The sequence below is a fragment of the Syngnathus floridae genome, chromosome 5 (genome assembly GCF_059516105.1).
Source record: "Syngnathus floridae isolate MCC-2025c chromosome 5, RoL_Sflo_1.0, whole genome shotgun sequence".
NCBI classification, from domain to species: Eukaryota; Metazoa; Chordata; class Actinopteri; order Syngnathiformes; family Syngnathidae; genus Syngnathus; species Syngnathus floridae.
The window spans coordinates 2,430,441-2,450,528 of record NC_142417.1 but is presented as its reverse complement, the minus strand read 5'-3'; the positions used below and the strand labels follow the sequence as shown (position 1 = coordinate 2,450,528).

At 39.1% G+C, this 20,088-nt stretch overlaps 1 protein-coding gene and 1 long non-coding RNA gene across 3 annotated transcripts in view; one reads left to right on the top strand and one right to left on the bottom strand.

Moving 5' to 3' along the window:
* The window catches only part of edil3a (EGF like and discoidin domains 3a), a 45,084-nt gene extending 43,688 nt beyond the window's left edge, over positions 1–1,396 (bottom strand). Inside the window, exon 1 of the mRNA XM_088376853.1 lies at positions 1,084–1,396. Coding sequence (XP_088232979.1) covers positions 1,084–1,147 — 64 coding nt within the window. The 5' untranslated portion in view covers positions 1,148–1,396. The remainder of the gene's footprint in view (positions 1–1,083) is intronic.
* LOC148397392 (uncharacterized) overlaps positions 1–20,088 on the top strand; it is a 154,292-nt gene that overhangs the window by 78,830 nt on the left and 55,374 nt on the right. For both annotated transcript variants that reach the window (XR_015858711.1, XR_015858710.1), the window contains exon 4: positions 8,555–8,638. This is a non-coding gene — a long non-coding RNA (uncharacterized LOC148397392). The remainder of the gene's footprint in view (positions 1–8,554; positions 8,639–20,088) is intronic.

Here is a 20,088-nt window from a genome sequence, read left to right as displayed (position 1 = left end):
CGGAACTCGGTCTGTCTAACATGTGTGACTCCCGAGGCGTGCATGTTACTAAATGAGCACAGACACAGAGGCTGTCATGACCCACTTCCATAGAGAGATACGCTTGCTTTCTACAGCAATCCCACAGGTAGGCCTGCCCTGACTCTGACTGAAAAATATTCACTCTGGAAACGCTTACACGGTCCTGTCACAACACAACTGGAGGGCAAAGATGGAGGAGGATGTTTCATCTTCAGCTCTACTGTATAACCAAGTAGAAAATGCTATTCCTGTAGAAACCGAATGCTGATGAGATGCCTCGGATGAGCTAAACGCTTGCTACAGGTTAAAAAATTTGGGAAGGAGGTTTAAAGGTAAAGAGCATTTTGGGAAAATGCTGGAATGGGAATAATTGCCGGTGTTTTCTGCAATAGCCAAGTTGTAATTGTTCAAGATTTTTTTTTTTTTCTGGGAAAATTAGGAGTGTTGGAAATGTGGAGCAAAAGGTGCTCGGATGTTGTAAAAGAGATACAGAACAGGGAAATTTGGAAAATCAAATGGAGAAAATAAGAACAGGGAAATTTGGAAAAACAAAAATATTTTTAAAAAAAATACAACTTATGTTGTGAGTCTGCAGCTGTCACGTTTCACTTCAAGTCATTCTAAAATGTATCATCTTTTTCCCGTTTTGTTGGTAGATATAAGTCATGTGATTTCATTGAGCGATCTATTTTTGTTGACCCTGTTCCATGAGCTGAATAGAAATCAAATCAACCCAAACCCCGCTCTTCCAGACAAATAGCAATTTAGTTTGAGTGGGAATTAAAAGTGACATCTGTGTCTGATCAGGTTGTTATCCAGTGACACCCAACCCAGCTCGGGATGAGAGTGCATTCCACCTGACATATGCTTTCCAAACGCCCCTCGGCTGAAAAAGAACAACCGCGTTATAGGAGACTCACTTTAAAAATAACCAGTGGTCTGATTCCAATTACGCACGGGTTGCAAACACAACCACCGTATTTCTTTTACGCACAAAAAACTGATTCTGCAACAAATATCACTTCATGCGATAACAAGTGGAAAGATTTCCCCCCCACTTACCCGTCACATGCTGCGGGACAGCGGCGCTCACGCACAGGGCGATGGAGAGGAGGAGCGGTCCCATCCTCTCAGAAGAGACGTGCTCCTTCGTGAGAGATGGAAGAGAAGGATGGGGGGGGGAATCACGACGAGATCAATTCAAAGTTGTCCTTCCGTCACCCCCAGGAGAACAGTAGAGCGGAAAAATATGTCCTGTGTGATAAAGTCCTCCTCTGTGCTGGAGTAGAGTGGTTGCGAGGTTGCTTGGTGCTGCTTGGCCCGTTACTACCGCAGTGAGTGGAGACAGAGGTGCGCGTACTTGCGCGCAACTCACCAAGAGCACTGTCAAGTTAGGTGGTATACTGTGAAAAAGCACTTCCGGTTTGGCCCTACAAAATAAATTCAAGAAACGTGGTCACAGCAATGGCATTTTTGGTTGAGATTCTGGATATCTTTTAGAAGTGCTATGGCGTATTTGGGTTCTTTGTTGTGGGTCATTCTAGATTTGTGAAGCTCAGGTTACACACCAAAATATTACCAAAGGAAGAAAATATTCAAATGGACTATTTATGGATTTATTTATTTGGTTGATATTCTGAATATCTTTTATATGTACTCTGGCGTATTTGGTTTATTTGTTGTGGGTCATTCTAGATTTTGGAAAACCAGGTTAGACACTAAAATATTACCAAAGGAAGAAAATATTCAAATGGACTATTCATGGATATATTTATTTGGTTTTGTCCCTTTATTTTTGTCAGTAGTCAAGAAACAGATCATTTGTCCAGCACATCTATACTATTCTACAGTATATTTCCTTTTTACAAATTATTAAAGACAGCCTTTTTGTTTATTTGAATACTAATTTAATATTAGAGGTACTTTAAAGTCACCCATCCTATCGATTTACAACATACAGCTTTAGGTTCCAATTCTGTGGGGCTTTTTTTTTTCTATCGTTCAGAACCTCCTGCAATACTAAAACAAACATGGCATCACCGATTTTATTATTTGTATGCAGTGAACGGCGTCCATGTAATTATAGGAGAATTCAGATCGTGCTCCAATGTTCAGTCCAACAGTATCATGTCAACATTTTCAAGGAGCGCAGTGAGCTCGGATTCCATCCATGTTGAGATGTTCCGACCTTTACTCTCGTCTCATTGGCGTGACAGTCTGTTGCATCCTTCCATGTGTGTGCAGTCTATACATCACAGCAAGACCAAACAGCAGCTCTGTAACTCCCAGAGGGGAAACATCAGTACAGAAGGGTAAATGTCGCAATGATGGAAACGACTTCTCCACTCTCTCCTGTCGTAAGCTCAAGGAGCCTGGATCATTGGGTTTTTATTTTTCCCTCGAAACCTCCCTCGCTTACTCTAAAGTTAGCACCCCAATCATCCACGTTGACTTATTTGCTACCTGTCATTTCGCTGCAAACTGGATAGCAGTCATACAATATTTTGGATTTTATCGTGTAGTTTGCTCTATAAAATTCCAATAACAGGCTGTGGCTGTGTTCAGAATTACACGGAAGGGGTGTATTTATTTATTTAGTTGTCTGCTTTGGATTTATTTTTTAAATACGTCTTAAGCTTTCATTACAATTTTCCTTTGTTTCTTCACGGGCCATTGTAATAATGTAGAACCAGGGCTTAAATGATTTTACACTTTGGCCGTTTGAAATTTACAAGGCCATTAACCTGCAGCGGGTACTGTAATTAAAGTTTAGATCATGCACAGTAATTACCGAGATAATTTGCATGTATTTATTATGATTCATTTTCTGTCCGATGTATTATTTACACGAAGATGAAGACGTCTGGAAAAGTATACGTTGCAAGGCGACACTTAATCATTTTGTGAAATCGGTTAAGTTCAGTGAAACATCCTCCAACTCTTTTTTTTTTTCCTCATCAGCCAACATTGCATAGTTATCAGCGTGACCTTGAGTTCTTCGCAATCTCTGCTTCATGAATCATGAAAGATATGGAGTGTCCTTTTGTTTCATGCAGATATAGACCTCTAACTTTACGCACTTAGTCAAGTCCAATAAATCATCCCAGTTGGCCAGTTATGTTTCCCGACACCTTCATGCGATACCGCCGTCTGTCCTTACGATCATATTTTCATATTGCTTTTACAGAAAACAAGATCCGTTACTCTCACTAATGACAACTTTCCCCAAATAATTTCATGGGATTGGACTCAAGCAATAAAATACTCCTCACTGGATGTTTGACCTTTAACCTGCTTCCACTCTACACACTGACGATATTCCCTCAGCTAAATCCTTTTTATTCGAAACATCGTTCCCTCATCTAACTCAACTTTCCTCGCCTTGTTTGCCCTTCGCTGGCTTTTTTTTTTTTTTTTGAGTGGCTGAACTCAGACCACTCAGTCCCGCACAGCTCACATCCATCCTCATTAAGATCCACGGGGACCCGTTTAGGATGACTGGAAAACGCGGTGACCTTCTCATATTTTATTTTTTTTTCCGATTATTTTTTGCCATTGAGATGAAGCGCCATGTTTTCATTGCTTCCAAAGTTGGAGAGTTGACAGGGCGGCTTGCCTGACAAGCAATGCTTCCCCTTTTGAAGGAAACAAAGATTTTATTCTCCCAACCGGGTGGAAAAACACGGGGGGCCGAGCGTCCGTGATGCAGAAAATAGCCTCAAATTAAAATGTGACGAGTAAGCGTTTTGACTGAGTATGTACCATTAGCACAAAGCTTTATTATAGTATGTCACGCCCTGAACATTTCCATAAGCACGAAATTAATGAGGTTAACCTCTTCAAAACAGCCTTTCTATCACCCCCCCCATCTACCACTCTCTGGACTTGAAGTCCATAACCACTCCATCTCGCTCTCCAAGTTCTCGTCCCTCCCAATCAGACTTCTAGGCTCGAGTCTTGTGTCTCTCCCTCTCTTTGCACTCTCCACAAAGAGAATCTAACAAAAGCCCAAGGCAGAGAAAATGTGCGCCGCTTCCTTCTGGTGGTGGTGGTGGTGGTGGTGGAGGGAAGGAGCAGGATGGAAACTGAAGACAGAGAGAGCGGAATGTGGGAGGTGGTAAGGAAGGCAAGCGGCACTAAATTAGACGCTCTTGGAGAAAAGACATTGAATTAATTCCAAAGAGAATATTGCATTGTGTCATATTTTCCCCATCAGCACTGGAGTTATATTACCCACTGTAAGCGTCTAGATTTCTCTCCCCTCTCCTCCTCCTCCTCCATCCCAGACCACTGAGCCGGCTGCTTGGCATCAGTAGAGACGTCTCACACTTTCGTCAGCAAACATCTTTGCCGGCCTCTCGTTAAACCATGGCTGGCGGGAGTTTCATCTTTGAAAGAAAGCTACGATGACTTTTCATCATCTCGTAGTTTTTGGGAGATATTCAAAAAGGCGTCTTGGTGTTTCAAACCAATTCAACACCGTGTTCCGTGTAACCCATACCGTGTTTCCACCACCACCGTGACGAAGTCAAGAATTTGTCGGTCGCCTCAAACTCTGGAAATTTTTAATGCGTGTCTGGAAACACTGAGTCGTTCATTTTACTCTTCTTTGTAGCTATGTGTCAATTCCGATGACATAAAAAGTTGGATTCAACTTAATTATAGTGATAGCTCAAATATGACAATGGCTCACTTTTTTTTTTTTTACATTTTTTCGGGTGAGTTGGGTTTCCCTTTGGATCGTCAAGTCTTTTCTTGCTGCTAAAAAGATCAAATCTGGTTTTGAGAAAATGGAACACACATATTTGTGATTAAGGGTATTTAGAAAGTCCACCATTTTCTCTGTGGTTCTCCACAATGACATTATGAATGACGTTTCTTTTTTTGAAAAAAAATATAACTGGATTAACTACAAAGTGTGTCATAAATTTCCTGTGAATTGAAAGTGAACGTGCGAAGAAATGTTCCGCTGCCAAGCAGCGTTTCCAGCGTGTCAACACGAGGATGATGGATCAAAACCGAGGCACCCGCAGACACTGGCAAGCGTGGAAGAGTAGTCGACCCTTGCGCCAAATTTCCATGCCAAAAAAGTAAACCACAGTTGATGCTTTGAAAGAACATGTTTTATTTTAAATTGGACTTCTATTATATTTCTTTTGTTTAGATAAGCGAAACATTTTTAGATGTTACCTGTTTGGACTGTGTCTCGTCTTCCTCAGATGCGTCAGCCGACGTGTTGCCGATTTAGATTGTTCTGCACGACCATAATGATGGAAAATGATATTGAATTAAGCACTTCCTTAACTACAAACTGAGTGGAGAGTGAATGATGTACTGTGCTTATGAAAGGCAATGATAAGATCATTTAACTTTCCAACATGAAAATGAAAATGTTCCTTTTTTTTCCGTCACGTTCCTTCCGCAGTAATTGTCGTAAGGTGCTGCAGTATATTTAGCAAACTTTGCGGATGTGACAGTGATGGTAAAAAATATGCTTTCCTTTAAATGCTTATCATGTTCAAGGCGCTGGCTGAAACTTATATTTTAGCCGTTAATTTGACCGACACAAATGTAGCATCTGTACAAAAAAATATACATTTTTAATTATTTTTATTTGAGTATTGAGTCACTTTTGGAAATTTCCTTGTAGGGTGCAAAAATGACTTTTTTTTTTTTTGGTCATCATGTGCTAAATTAGGTCATATTCGACTCAAACCGTTTGGAAAATATTGAAGCATGCAGATACCTGAAATGGTTGCGTCCTTGCATGTACTGTATTTTCTGCACTATAAGGCGCAGTGGATTATAAGGCGCACCTTCAATGAATGGCCCATTTTAAAACGTTGTCCATATATAAGATATATACATTTGGCCCGCGGGCCGGACTTTGGACACGCCTGCTGTAGTGGCTCAATATTGGTCCATATATAAGGCGCACCTGATTATAAGGCGCACTGTCGGCTTTTGAGAAAATTGGAGGTTTTTAGGTGTGCCTTATTGTACGGAAAATACGGTACTAGTGTTCAAACAAGTGGTATAAACCCTTATGGCCAGGTAGTGCTGCTTTTTCTTTTTGCAAGATCCAGCAAAATTTCAAGTTCAGTATATACCTATCGGCATATTCCTTTTGCTATTTTACACAAAGCTAAGTGCATCATATTGTAGTTCCATAATTACCTATAGAAAAAAAATCACATTTGATGCTAATGGTGTCATCAATTGGTTTCAATTGTACGGACTGCACTTTCAAAATGACAAGATAACAAAAGACACTCATTCAAATGTGTTAAAAAAAAAAAAAAGAAAAAATGCCATGCAGCAGCAGTTTCGAATATGATCTTTTGGCTGTAAATGATGACAATTTCCAAGAACACCAGATGTAATGGTGAATGTGGGCCCTGGGTGGAACAGAACCTGCATAAGTGCAAGGGCTCCCTTGAGTCCCCAACAGCATCACCCACGTCCGTAGCCATGGAAACGATAACTCTCTGGGGGCGTGCAAGTATCAGTAACCGACAAACAAAAAGCTCCAGCTGTCGTCATGCTTGGCATCTTAAACCAAAAAAAACCTAATTTACCGGCGTCTTCTAGTTTACATATGACCATTTGCATGCCTGATGTGAAAGATGGCTTGATTGTTTTTTATTTTATTTTTTTTGTATGACAACAAAGAGACTGTCTGCTTCTCAGTGTTTTTTTAATTCAATTAATTAAACAATCGGGACAGCTCTGTTGTTTGAATTGAATTATAATAACGTTCATAGATTTTTCAACTGCCAACATGTCACCTTTAACGCGTTGAAGTTTTTTTCAGATATGATTTTCTTTTGGACTTTCATTTGGAGAAAGATTCTTGCTCATGCCATCCTGCTCTGTAGTTTTATTGATCTTCTGTCTCTCCTTGCCTCTCTCACATAAGAATGAGGAAATCAAGGCAATCCTTCAAGATCCTGTCATGGATGCATTTTGGTTTCTTTCAGAAGTGTTTATTTTTATTCACGTAGGACACCATATTTTGGTTGTCCTACGGGTCTCATAAAACCACCCCAGATCATCTTGGGTCAGTTGAGGATAATATATTTTTTTCCTTGATTGAAAGATCATTCGTAAGTCCAAAGTACCTTATAGTGCGGAAAATACGGTACTGGTTTGTGTAAGTGACAGGCAAAACTGAAAATATTTAGTGGAAGTCAAAGAATACATGCAAATTTGAAAAGGATCGAAAGTGTGACTCGTGTCGCCAATTTTAAAAGTTCCTTTATTGCAAAAAAAAGATGTTAGCAGAAAATGACATTTAATAGTTAAGCTGAATTTGTTAATATATAGCAGGTTGCTTTAGTCACACGTTTTTTCCCTGGTCTTGATACCAGGCTTCCATCTTCGCCTAAAAGTCTTACACATCACTTAGTTTCATGCTGTGAACATGTTGGGAGCACTTGACAGCCTAAAACGCAGCTGCCTTAAAGGTTTAACCGACAAAACTCCCCGTGGCTGTCAAGTATATGCAGGATTGGCAAAAATGCTGACACTAAATTCATGCATTATAATAAGTATATCATTAAATAGAATTCATGTTTCCAAAACCTTCAAAGTTGCTTTAATAAATTCCCTTTTACAATTACACTGTACTTAGAAAACATTTTATCAGTACAAGCATGAAAATTGATATAAATATGCTGATGTAAACATGTGACAGCACATATATATTTTTTAAAACAGTCCAGCACACCCAAAATCATTTCGACAACCTACTCAACATCACATTTCTAACGCATATGTAACATCTATAGTCGTCATTGGTATCGAATGAGTGTGAACAATCTACTTAAGGCTGGGGTATGAAGTCGAGTGCGTTCCGTGCCTTCCACATTGTTAAATCTGCATGCAGGGTGTGTGTGCGCTTGCATGTGGGGGTTGTTGATAAACACCGCAGAGAATGTCTCCTGCTGTAGCGAAGAACTCCCAACGGCCAATCTAGATGCTGCTGTAATAAGGAATGCTGAGCACATGCTAACGTGACCTATGCTTGATCACCGTGTTGGTTGGGACTGCTTGAAATGCTCTGACCATGTTAGGTCGCCCATTTGCGATTCAGTGGTGGCGCCTTGTTACGTTTAATCACTCGTATGCATTTCAATGACGAGACTAGGGGGTGTGGGTGCCCATCCAAAATTTCACAGCCATCTGGCTGATGCAGGACTTGCTGCTGGAGTCTACAAAGCACGTCTTTGTTTTGTTTTTTTCCCAGAAGAATTAAACAAGCTTTTATTACATTACAACACAGGTGTCAAACTCAAGGCCCGGGGGCCAGATACGGCCCGCCATATTATTTTACGTGGCCCGCGAAGACAAATTGTGCATCAAATTCGTGTCATTACTCGAATTGCAAATTGTCTTCACTTTTAATATCTTTTTTTAAAAATATTTGACCAGTTGTTACTCGTCTGATTCTAAAATGAGTTATTTGTCAGTTTGTTTTGTAGCTTTTACTCTGTATAATATGAGGTGCTCATACATTTATTTGGGTTGACAGGTACAATGGCCCTCCGAAAGAAGCTAGGACTACACGACAAAAATGAGTTTGACACCCCTGCACTACAACAACCCACAAACAAATGTAAGAGATCGCATTTCAATATTTTGCTCTACGATGTACTCCGATTGTTTTACCCTGACACACTCAACTTGGAGAAGTGATAGCTATCGGTGACAGCTTCATTTTTATGGCTCCATTTGCTTTCCTCTCCGCTTGTAGCAATGTGTAGTGAAGTAGAAAACAATGTTGACGATGTCATTTTTATTCCATTGATTTCATTTAAATCAGTCGCTTTCCCGACACGGTCTGTATATTTAAGCACGGTCCACATGTTCGACAGAATTCCATCCGCTGTTGTAAAATCAAAATCAAATCAAATGTCACTCTTGACTGATGCTTCAGTATTGTAAAATAAAGCCGTCACCACCAAAAAAAAAAACCTTTTTGGAACTGACCTTTCAAGATATGTCCAATCAGAACTCAAAGTGCTACGTTGCTTGAAGATAAAAATGACTGTGTGCCATTTTACAGCAATCTTTCTTGAGAACATACATGAAGCTTTTGTTTTGAAATGGTTTCCAAAGAAAGTTGTAGAATTTGAGTTGTTTAAATCCCACTGGGTTTCTAGTAAAGGCGCCGAAATGCAGTAGTGAAGCAAATCCTTCGAAAAAGTCAATGTCACACTTTAACCTTGTCACACAATTTTTTGACGAATAAATAGCACATTGTTGAATGGGTAAAAGAAAAAAAAATCTTTGCTCATAACCTTGAAGATTGGGATTGATCGTAGTTTTCTTTTCTTCCGTGTAATTTTCTGACGTCCGTATGTGGCGCGAAGGGAAAATCAATAGTGTGTGATTTCTGCTTTCCGATCTGTAGTGAACAGTTTGGGGTGTAGTACGTCGCCTCTTGCCCAAAATTTGCTGGACGCTTACCGTATTTTCCGCACTATAAGGCGCACCTAAAAACCTCCAATTTTCTCAAAAGCCGACAGTGCGCCTTATAATCAGGTGCGCCTTATATATGGACCAATATTGAGCCACTACAGCAGGCGTGTCCAAAGTCCGGTCCGCCGGCCAAATGTATATATCCTATATATGGACAAAGTTTTAAAATGGGCCATTCATTGAAGGTGCGCCTTATAATCCGGTGTGCCTTATAGTGCGGAAAATATGGTACTTGTGACCCTTAGTGAGGAAAACGCTGTAGAAAACTTCCACTTTTCATTTCCACTTCAAATGAAGTCACAGTGACGTTCCTGCGACCTAGACACGCATTTTTTCTTCTCACCATCACAGATGAGAGCCACGATGATTCTATTTGTAGAGTTCAATGTCCCCAAAGAAAAGCGACATTGTCACTTGCAAATGTATCTCTCTGTCTCACGCTTAGAGTATTCCGCAAAATGAAGCACATCAAGCAAAATCAAAGTGCTGAGTCGCAGAAACCTGCTTTGCTTTTTTTTTCTGCTTACGGTCACACTTTATCCGCACGTAATATTTACACGCAACGCAAGCTTTCTACTCGCAGACACGAGAATGCAGTTTCTGATTTCTGCTGGAGCTGCGCTTGATTAAAATCACTCATCTATTAAATAAAAAAAAATGGTGAGGTTGTCTTTAATGATGAATGAGAGTCTTACAAACAGGAGATGTGGGACATGCAAATGAGTCTTGCGTAGTGCTGTGAGGTCCCCAGATATCACATGGGAAGATGCTTCGGAGTGTTGGATGAAGAAGAGAGGGGGCTTCTTATGAAAAGGTGCTCGCATGTTTCGAGGGAATTAGCTTGCCAACTGGCGCAGGCACTTCTTTTCAGAGAGACTTCAAAATTACACCTTTAAATGATACAACTGTATCATCGTGTAAAACTTTGGAGCAGAACGCATTTTGAAGTTCAACCTGATGTCTTTGGGGCTTCATGCATCATTTGGTGCTAAATGAAGGAGCATGATATTTAGGAAGGCTTCAAATAACAACATGTCCGTGCCTTAAAATCAAGTTGACTTTAATCTGCTTGATCAAAATCATGTTAAACAACCTGCGCCATAACTTAAACCTGCTTTTAGCTGGTCTAAGTCTACTTTCTGTCCGCAAACTGTCAGAAGAAATGCTCAGTCTGTCGAATCCCCAATCTCAGTAAAGTAGTAAGTAAACTGCCAGGCACATTTTATAGAGATGGTATACCCAAACCACGTATTTACAGCAGGTCGCCTTCTGGAAAATAAGAATGTTTCCCCGCGGATGTATTTTGTGTGTAACAAGCTACCGACTATGATTGACTGGAAGGTGTCATGCGGTCAAGATGAAAAAGAGTCCAGATGGGGAAAATGAGCTGAGTTGCTAAAATAGGCAGGAAAACTAAATGTTTTATGTACCGTAGTGTACATGCTTATGCAGGGTGCATAGATATATATCAAAGAGAACTGCAGCGGGGAACAAAATATATTTGTACCATGACAACTATGCCTTGCTTTAAATTCAAACCAGTGCAGGGTCAGACACAGTACATTGTTCCTGTAGTGATTCACATTAAGGATGCAAGATTGCTCATTAAATGTGATTCACTGAAATACATTTTATAATATAATAAAAAATAGAAGCATATTCATGCAATTGTTAAAGCAGAGGAGGATTAAGGCATCGCTGTCCTTGTAAGATTTAGCAAATGTTCGGACTGTTATGTAATATACTTAAATGTTTGTTTGTACAATTTAAGCACTTTTTCTACGCACTGTTGCCAATGTGTCCGAATGAAATTGTGTTAAAACACGGCCTTAGCATCCCAAAAAGTGGAAAAAAAGGAAGATTTCTGTATGTGCGTGTGTACCTTATATAAATATACACTCTGTTATGATTTATTCATTTTTCTTCGCAGACTTAGCATGCCAAGGGGAGTTGTTTTTTTTCTCGAAGGCATGTGAGGGTGTTTTTCATACAGAGAAAAAAAAAAACGTCAAAAGCAACCAACGAGACCACCAGTGCCTTCCATTGTTAGTATGTGACCTAAATGTTACCGCAGTAACTCTATGGACAGGCACCGTGTGCGGCACAGCCTCCGATTTGCAATTCAATTCCGTTCAATTATATTTATACAGTGGCAAAGGACTACACGACTTGTCTGGTGGCCCTTTACAGATGCAGTCGCACTTGTAAAACCTCTTTATATATTGAGAGGAGCGGCAAATCCTCTCCAGTGGTAAGGAAAGACTCCCTGGTTGCACGGGATTTAAAGCTAAATATAGTCCATAGGAGTGCAGGTACGTTATGGCAGCAAAATTGGCCACGTGCTGCAAGAAGCTGCTATGGAGCAGCGCCTCAGTCTGAGGTAGCTTTTTATTTTCCGCTACCATGCTGTTGTTAATGTGCTACTTTGAAAGCTGATGTCACACATGCTGACAGGTGCATCCATCATCCAGAACATTGACTACAGTTATAAATGCCGTAAATGATGAGACTTTCAAACTGTAACCCTAGTTTGAAATACCACTTTGAAACCCCTAGATTAAATTTGTTAAACGAATACCGTATTTTCCGAACTATAATGCGCACCTAAAGTTTTCTCAAAAGCCGACAGTACGCCTTATAGTCGGGTGCGCCTTATATATGGACCAAATTCCTAAATTTAAACTAGCCCGACACATTGTGTCATGAAATCAATCATGAGTGGCCCGCTGAAGACGATGAATCATGAATCAAAAAGTCTATGGATCATTATTTTGTGATTATAAAGTAATTTGTTGCGTCTGAATTTGAAATAAAAAAGATAAAATGGAGAATGATTTGATTTGGATTAAAAATCTGACATTAATGGTGCGCCTTATAGTCCGGTGCGCCTTATAGTCCGGAAAATACGGTATATTTGCTGGATGTCATTTATAATAACCATTATATTATTGTCATGAAGTAAGACTATTCAAATTATATTTAAAAAAACAAAAACATCGTTCCGTTGCTGTTTGATGTGTTGGTGTTTGTAGTTGTCCATCTTCCACGTTGAAGGCTTTCCTCTACCAGTAGCTGCTGTTAATATTTCATGCCTGACTTTTTGCACAACCTATTTGTCTTTTGTCATGGAACGGCAGACGCTCTCATATTTATAATACTTTCAATGCCAGCGAGACGATACCTACACAAAAGCTGCCCTTCACTGAGACTATTTGAATATACAACTGGCTGGCTTGTCCTACCGTGCGTACACAGCGGTGCACGTAAAAACAGTGTTGGGATAGTACATCCAGTTTTACTAGCTGTATATATGACCGACGAGGTCACAATAAATTTATAGTGCATTGTGTTGCACTTGCTATAAAGTCTCTAAATATGCCTGCACTGTTGGAGTTAGCGAGCGAGCAATGCTTAAATTATATTTACAAAGTGCCTTCTTTAACCATATTATCACTACTATGATCTAAGATTGTTTCAAATGGAAATGAAATCACCAGGAGACTTTTGATGAAATAATAACTTTGCTGGAAGTCGAATAGATACGACTGCATGCTTCCACACAAGTTAGATTTTGGGACACCCCGCAGCTTTCACTGCCATAAAAAGTCATCTTCATTATTCAAGGAGAAGAATAAATCTGCCTGAGACTAATGACAATTTGGATTTGATGACTTTAAAAAAAATATGACTGGAAAGATTGATTTAGAATGAAATATTATTCGAGCTGCATCAGCACTAATGTTTTGTGATGTCGAACAAATCAGCCAACATTATTTCAACTTGTTGATTACATTTCTTAAAATCTCAGGGGTCATTGTCATTGTGGAAAACATATTTCCCATCAAGATGTATCAATTAACGCATGCCGGCATAATATTACAGTCGCATTATGAAAACCGCCAGAGGCTTATACTGACAGGGGAATGAATACTAATCAAGTCTATGTCTGTACCGTTTCAATGACGGAAGCATCCAGATGGAAGCAGAATGTCATCTTTTCCTGATTATAAACTAATTTTCAAGTTGTATATATAATCAAAACTTTTCTTATTTTAGAAATCCCAGCCTTCCATATTCATACTGCGTATCACACACATCGTATAATTTATAGGCTAAGTATTCAAGATCCCAGTCATTATTTTTCTATTGAAAACTTTTCTATTTTTCCTTTTGAAAACACGGCCCAAAGCCGTAATACACAACACTGCCTTTAAGCGTTGGCATACATGACTCCAAACACTATATATGTAAATGCTAGAAGTGAGAATTATTGTAATCAAAATAGGCTTTTAATATTTTATAAGTTGTGGGTGGGAGAAGGCATAAAAAACTGCGGCTGCAGCACTCAACCTCATTGTCTGCTGCTACGGTGTGCACATTATAAGGCACTGACTTGCCTTTGGTTCCACGTAATTGTCAGTTAACCTCTCCGGAATGAGCATGTTTATTGCTTACTGTTGTCTGGTCACACGTGTTTGCATATTAAGACCTTAGCCCAAAAAGTTTACAATTGTCTATCCGCTTCAGGCATGACAATTGTTCCCCGAATTCAAAGCTTGACATTACGAACTGTTCATTTTTCCGCTTATTCTTCTCCAGGGTTAATTACAACAATTTTAATTAACTCCTACTTGACTCTAATAGAAATGTTGGAATTCATACATTTTGCTTGTTGATTGGAGAGTTTCTTGGGGACAAACAAGTTGAGTGAGGAAGTTTTCTGGAGAAAAGAAATATTCTTCTCTGTAAGCTGAAGTGCTTTCTGTTTTTTTTTCTTGCTGATTGATCAACCACACCTGGATTTGATCCCTTTTGTGGCTCCAGTCTATCCTCTTGTGCGACCCCAGAAAGAGCATCCACTTGCGCTGAATAAAATGGCTCAAGCCATAATGAGTCTGGAGAGAAATAACAGTAGATCAGCTATCTGTGTCTCCACAGGTCCTTGCACTGAAATCTTGTTACGGTTCAGAAACAGCATGGAGGTAACGGGAATTGGTGAAAGTGGGGCCGCTGGCTGTAACGATACCCGGGCTCTCTAACTAGACCGCAGGGAAAGCCTTTCACAGTGCGATTGCACTGATTTGATCAGAGGACATCAATTCGGCAGACCGCGCTGCATCATACTAGCCGTTCCGACGCACAAAGGTCTTTTTTTTTTTTTTATTCGACCCTGATGCACCTGACAATTTGGCGACGAAAAGTAGACTAGACCAGTTTGGAGCAGGTCAAAGTTGTGGCGCAGGTGTTGTGAAAATGTGATCAAGGTGCAGGCAGGCAGATTATGAAGAGTGTGAATGGATGTATTTCATTCAGAAATATGACAATACACATTATTATTATCTTTATTATGAAGAAAAAACCACAAAAAAATACAAGGTATGTCAAATCCCGGGACTGGTGTACCAAGCTGAGTCAAAAGAATAACTCTCACTATGACATTTTTGTCCTTGACCAGAGTAAATATAAGCTTTGCGTATTAAAATGATCAACATAACATTAAATAAAACCAACACAACACCAGAGAAAGTACTTTTTTTTTTTTTGAATCAAGCAACATTCATTGTCGTCACGACTTACAGCGCGCTGACTGTATGCTTCCATTAAATCACCGAAGAGAATCCAAGATCACACATAACCTAATTTCATACGGCTTATTTCCGGATATATCCTGAAATCTCTTTAATGTGGGAGACAAGTAGGATATCACACAGCCAGTTAATCACTCAGACATTCTGTCTAGTGCACGGAATCTTTTGAAGAAGAGACTTAATGACACCTCACTAGGCAGATTTGGATCACCGATGACCTGCCTTTTACCTTGTCTTCATGTGCTTTGTTTCCGTATTCTTTCCCTTCACACGGAAATATGACATTAGAAGAGATGGTGCTGGCAAATCCCTTACGTATAGAAAAATTAGGTCATGTTATTGAGAGAAATGAAGAAGCTTGGCTGTACAATGTACTGTAGTAATTTATGCAGAATCTCAGCGCTTCTCACCTCTCTCCCCGCAGACTTGGGTGTTCTATCTGAAGATCATTTTTTTTTGGCAGAGCTATGATACAGTTAATTAGAGCGCACTAACAATTTTTTCCTCACACTTAGTCACACAGGTAGGAAAGGCATTCATTTCTTCGGGGCTTAGTTCCTGAGACAATAATGCATTATTCATTAGACTGCATCAGATGTTTTATTTTAAAGTCAAAAACACTGACGACATAAAGTTAATGTTATACTTGCTTATCTTTTTGTCGTTTTATAATATGGAGAAGAGCAGCAACTAAAGATGAAGACTCAAAGTTGTTCGGTGTTAGTTAATCATTTATTTATAACTTTTTAGTTGACTCCATGAAAAGAAGGGGGGGGGGGGCAACCAGAGAATACTTGGAGGAAAATATAGACTGCAACGGATAGCTGGAGTGGACCAAAGCTGTTCCGTAGCAAAGATTATATTCTTTTCTCTTTGGTTATTACCAATGGCCTATAAGTAAGTCGGTATTTGGGAAGGCGTACAGATTTGGCACTACACAAAAGAAAAGAAAAACCGCTCTATTGACATTGTCTAAGACTATATAAAAGGACAGTCAAAGAGTCAAGCAGCCAATTTTCAGCTCACAATGGATCCCTTCACTGGTTTTGGTCACCTGGCAGACACGCTATCTTGAGATGAAAACATTGCAGTAGGTTGCATGGTCAAAGAATTGGACTTTGAAAAGGCTTTTGCTCTGTCACATCTGTGCACTTCATTGCGGAATGCCTTCATGCATTTGAAATATACGTACAGTGGACATCCAAGGTGAATGTAATCCAATACACTGAAATTCCCTGTTCCCAAGTCAAGCCGTCAGAGTTTTAATAACTATGAGCTTATTTTTGGTTTTAAATGCAAACTCCACTTTAAGACAGGTCATACCCAAATACGAGAGTCAACTGTTCTGCAACAAAAGATGTACCCTTGTGGATCTCACTTTTTTCCAACACCTCTCAATTGTTACAGAAGTGTTAATTCTTTAGCTAGTACAGTATAAAAACAACGTTAATGCATAACGATAGCAGAAGGTGTATATTCTTCACTTCTTAATTTTGTGTTAATTTCGCATAATTCTTTGCCAGTATGACATCACTGTGGCTTCGCACTTTTGTCTGGAACTCACAAACCGAAGACAAACCTGCAGCTTTGTTCCTGATTGAAAAAAAAAAAAAACTGATTGATGACATAACATCGGTTATGTATGACTAACTATATGTTGCACCACACAAACACGATTTGACGCCGTCAGAAATATTTCGGAGGTCTTACTTACTGTAGCTGTAGTTGTACTTGTCCCCCATAACTCAATCCCCTCAGGCAAAACATATGTGTTCCGAGCCAGCCATCCCTGAAATTGCTTAAGATCTCACAGACAAAGAATGGAAAAAGGCAAATCCAACACTGAAGGACTAAGTCCAATAGGTTCCGGGGAATGATAGATGATTGTGCTCAATGCATTTTTGCAGTTCAAGCACTTGCTTTATGTCTCAACATTTAAATCTTTCCTCCAAGAGGGCCACCCAGAAAGAATATTGTCACATATTCTATAAAAAAAAGACGCACATATTTCACATAAATAAATAAATTCACGAATAGACTTACTAAGGCCAGCTCTCACATTCCAAGATCAGGGTCGAAATGAACTCCTGAGTCCAGTTCTGTCATATTCTAAATTTCAGCAACAACTGTTAAATGAACTTTTTTTGGCTTTTCTTTTTTTCCCCATGGAGCACAGACAAAGTGACTCATCATCACCAAATGACGGGTTGGGGTATAGTGGGAGATGAAATTCCTATTAGCACTGATTAAGTTGCTCTTTTATCCTTGGCAATGACATGAAGATTAATGACACCCTCCACTATTTTAAGCAAGGTTATTTAAATAGGCAATTTTACTTTCCTTACATATCATTGCATTGGTGTTAAGCACAAGTCAAGTCAGCCTGCTTTTCATTTTTTTCAACTCGCCTCTGGGGCATTTTTTACAATGACCTTTAAAGAGCATTTGTACAAAGATTGAAGGACTGAAGTGGTCATTAATTGTGGCGGTGGGGTACGTGCCCCCTCAGAACTTCAACGACCAACCAGAGAGACGCAGAACTATTCAGTCTCATTATGTCGCTCCCTTCATGACCTCTGACCTCAATGCGACTGTCTTGAAATATCAAACTCCCAACACAAGAGCACACGGATATTTTTTAAAAATTGTATTTATTCATTTATTTTTATTTTTGTGCATGGATTGTTGGACAAAATGTCCTTCAATTCTGGAATGAATCGACCATGATGTTTTATAGTCAAGTGGATTTCCCATAAATTCCACTGACTGATTCATAAAATAAAGATGAGTGTCAATAATACCAAATTATGCAGACGTACTACGCTTCTTTTTTTTTTTAGCACTTGAAAAATCCTTTTATACAAATGATGCAGCCATACATTTTAAATAAAACCTTTTTAGAGGCGACGAGCATATTGTACACACAGATTCCACTGTGCAAATTACACCTTAGTGCATCACGCCTGACTCAACACTTGAACATTTTACCAAAAGCAGCTATTAAAAAAAAAAAAAACTTGTGAATGCCAACTTGCCAACACAATGGCCCAATGTGCTTGTACGTTTCTGTTTCTGTCTCAATAGTTGAAATGAAATTCTGGAGCAAAAAAGAAGCCATTATCAGTCTGGGTATGCAAAACAATTTCACATTTCCACCGTGCACTTTTAAAATACCCAATGGAGGCATTTCACCTATCAAACATATCATAAAAGACAATATTGGAGGACAAGAAACTGGTGCAATCTTCAAAAAGTCTCTTTTCAAACTTGCATTTCCAACGACAATATTTTGAACGGTGACTGTTTTGACAGTCTTATCAGCAACACAAAAAAGAAAATCCATTTGGTTGTTTGACCAAATTTACCGTAAAAAAAGACAGATATATCGAATATGATGACAGAACACAGTCGAATATGTTGATTGTGCACACAACAGCAAAAAAAAGAAAAAAAAAAAGTCATTAAACGTGAACGTCGCAGTTATCGACTAAACTGTCATCCAATCCGAGTGCTGCAAAACCTTGACTTGGTAAATGAGCACATTGTATCACCTTTTGCCTGGCTGGATTTGTGTCCATGTTACCATGGAAGTGTAAATACTTAGTCTGTAAAAATAAAAAGATAAGGGAGTCATGGATTTATTTATTTTTTTAGTTTATCAATAGGAGACAGATGGGAGTACAAGAATCTGAGTGAAACAATTTCTCTTGCACTCGCACAACCGCAACAATACAAGCTTTGCTATCAGATTGATGTGTCAATCCGCAAAGAAGAAGATAGGCTGGTAAAAAAAAGAAAATAAATCTCCTTGTTATTCTCAATTTAGCTCTTAAATGCTGCCTGTAAATCATATTTCTTTCTTTTTGTGCTGGATGCAACAGTGTCATTCCTTATGTTTGCATTGTCGCCAACATTTTCAATAAACTACAATTAGGAGATGGCATCAGTGAAACATTGTCTCCTGAGGGACAGATGGATTTTTGCTTATAAAGAACAAAGCTCATTTAGGACAAACAGATTATAGGGTTTAGCGTAATCTGCATATAATGCGTTCTACCCCCTCTTCTTTATTTCCGGCATAATCCGCAACAATCCCATTTCATTTCATTGGCCGACAGATTACTCTGTTTTGAAGAAATGCAATTATCAGACTTTGACACTGCAGAATACATGACATGTGTTTCACTAATGAATCAAATCTACAATTTGTTTGTGTGTTTGTTTTCCCCAATAAAACAAACCTTTAATTCAATTTCAAATAATAACATCGTATTCCGGCGCTGTCCATTTTACGCCGAGTACAAAACAGAGCTATTCATGTCAATATTATAAGGCAGAAGTGCACAATGTGATCTGGTTAAATTATTAATTCCACCCGTCAGATGTGATCCTTAGGCATAGCAGATTTTTTGATTTACTCTCTGTGGAGTGTAATTGAGTCCCCCCCCCCCCCCTCCCCTTCTCGTCATTTAATTCAATTTAGTCCAGCCTACTGTTCTTTAGAAATGACAGCATTGCTTTAAACTCTTGGTATTCCTGACATTTTGTCGTTTCTCCTAAATATTCCAGTAGACACCATGATAATCATTTTGGTGTCCACGACTTTTACTATCTGAAATGTGAGACCTGCAAAGTACAGTATTATTAATGCTCTAAATTGAAATGGAGAACAACACTATAAAGTTAATTTCTGTCCAATAAAACCCAAACCAACAATCATTTCTAAATTATAGTGTATTTCATTCCTATCGGAAAAAAATGGAGCCATTTTAATCGTCACCCCGGTTACATAAATTGCTCAGCCTATAAATGATGGGTGAAATGTCACGCACAGTTTCATCCTCGTGTTAATGTGCCACTATCTTTTAATTCTCTCATTTGAGTTCAATTATGTGAGCTGCTATTGAGCTATTTCCAACATTTTTAAATATTAAAGAAGACGAAGAAAATTACCGAGTGACACCAATCATTTAAAAAGCCGCGTGTGACAAATAAA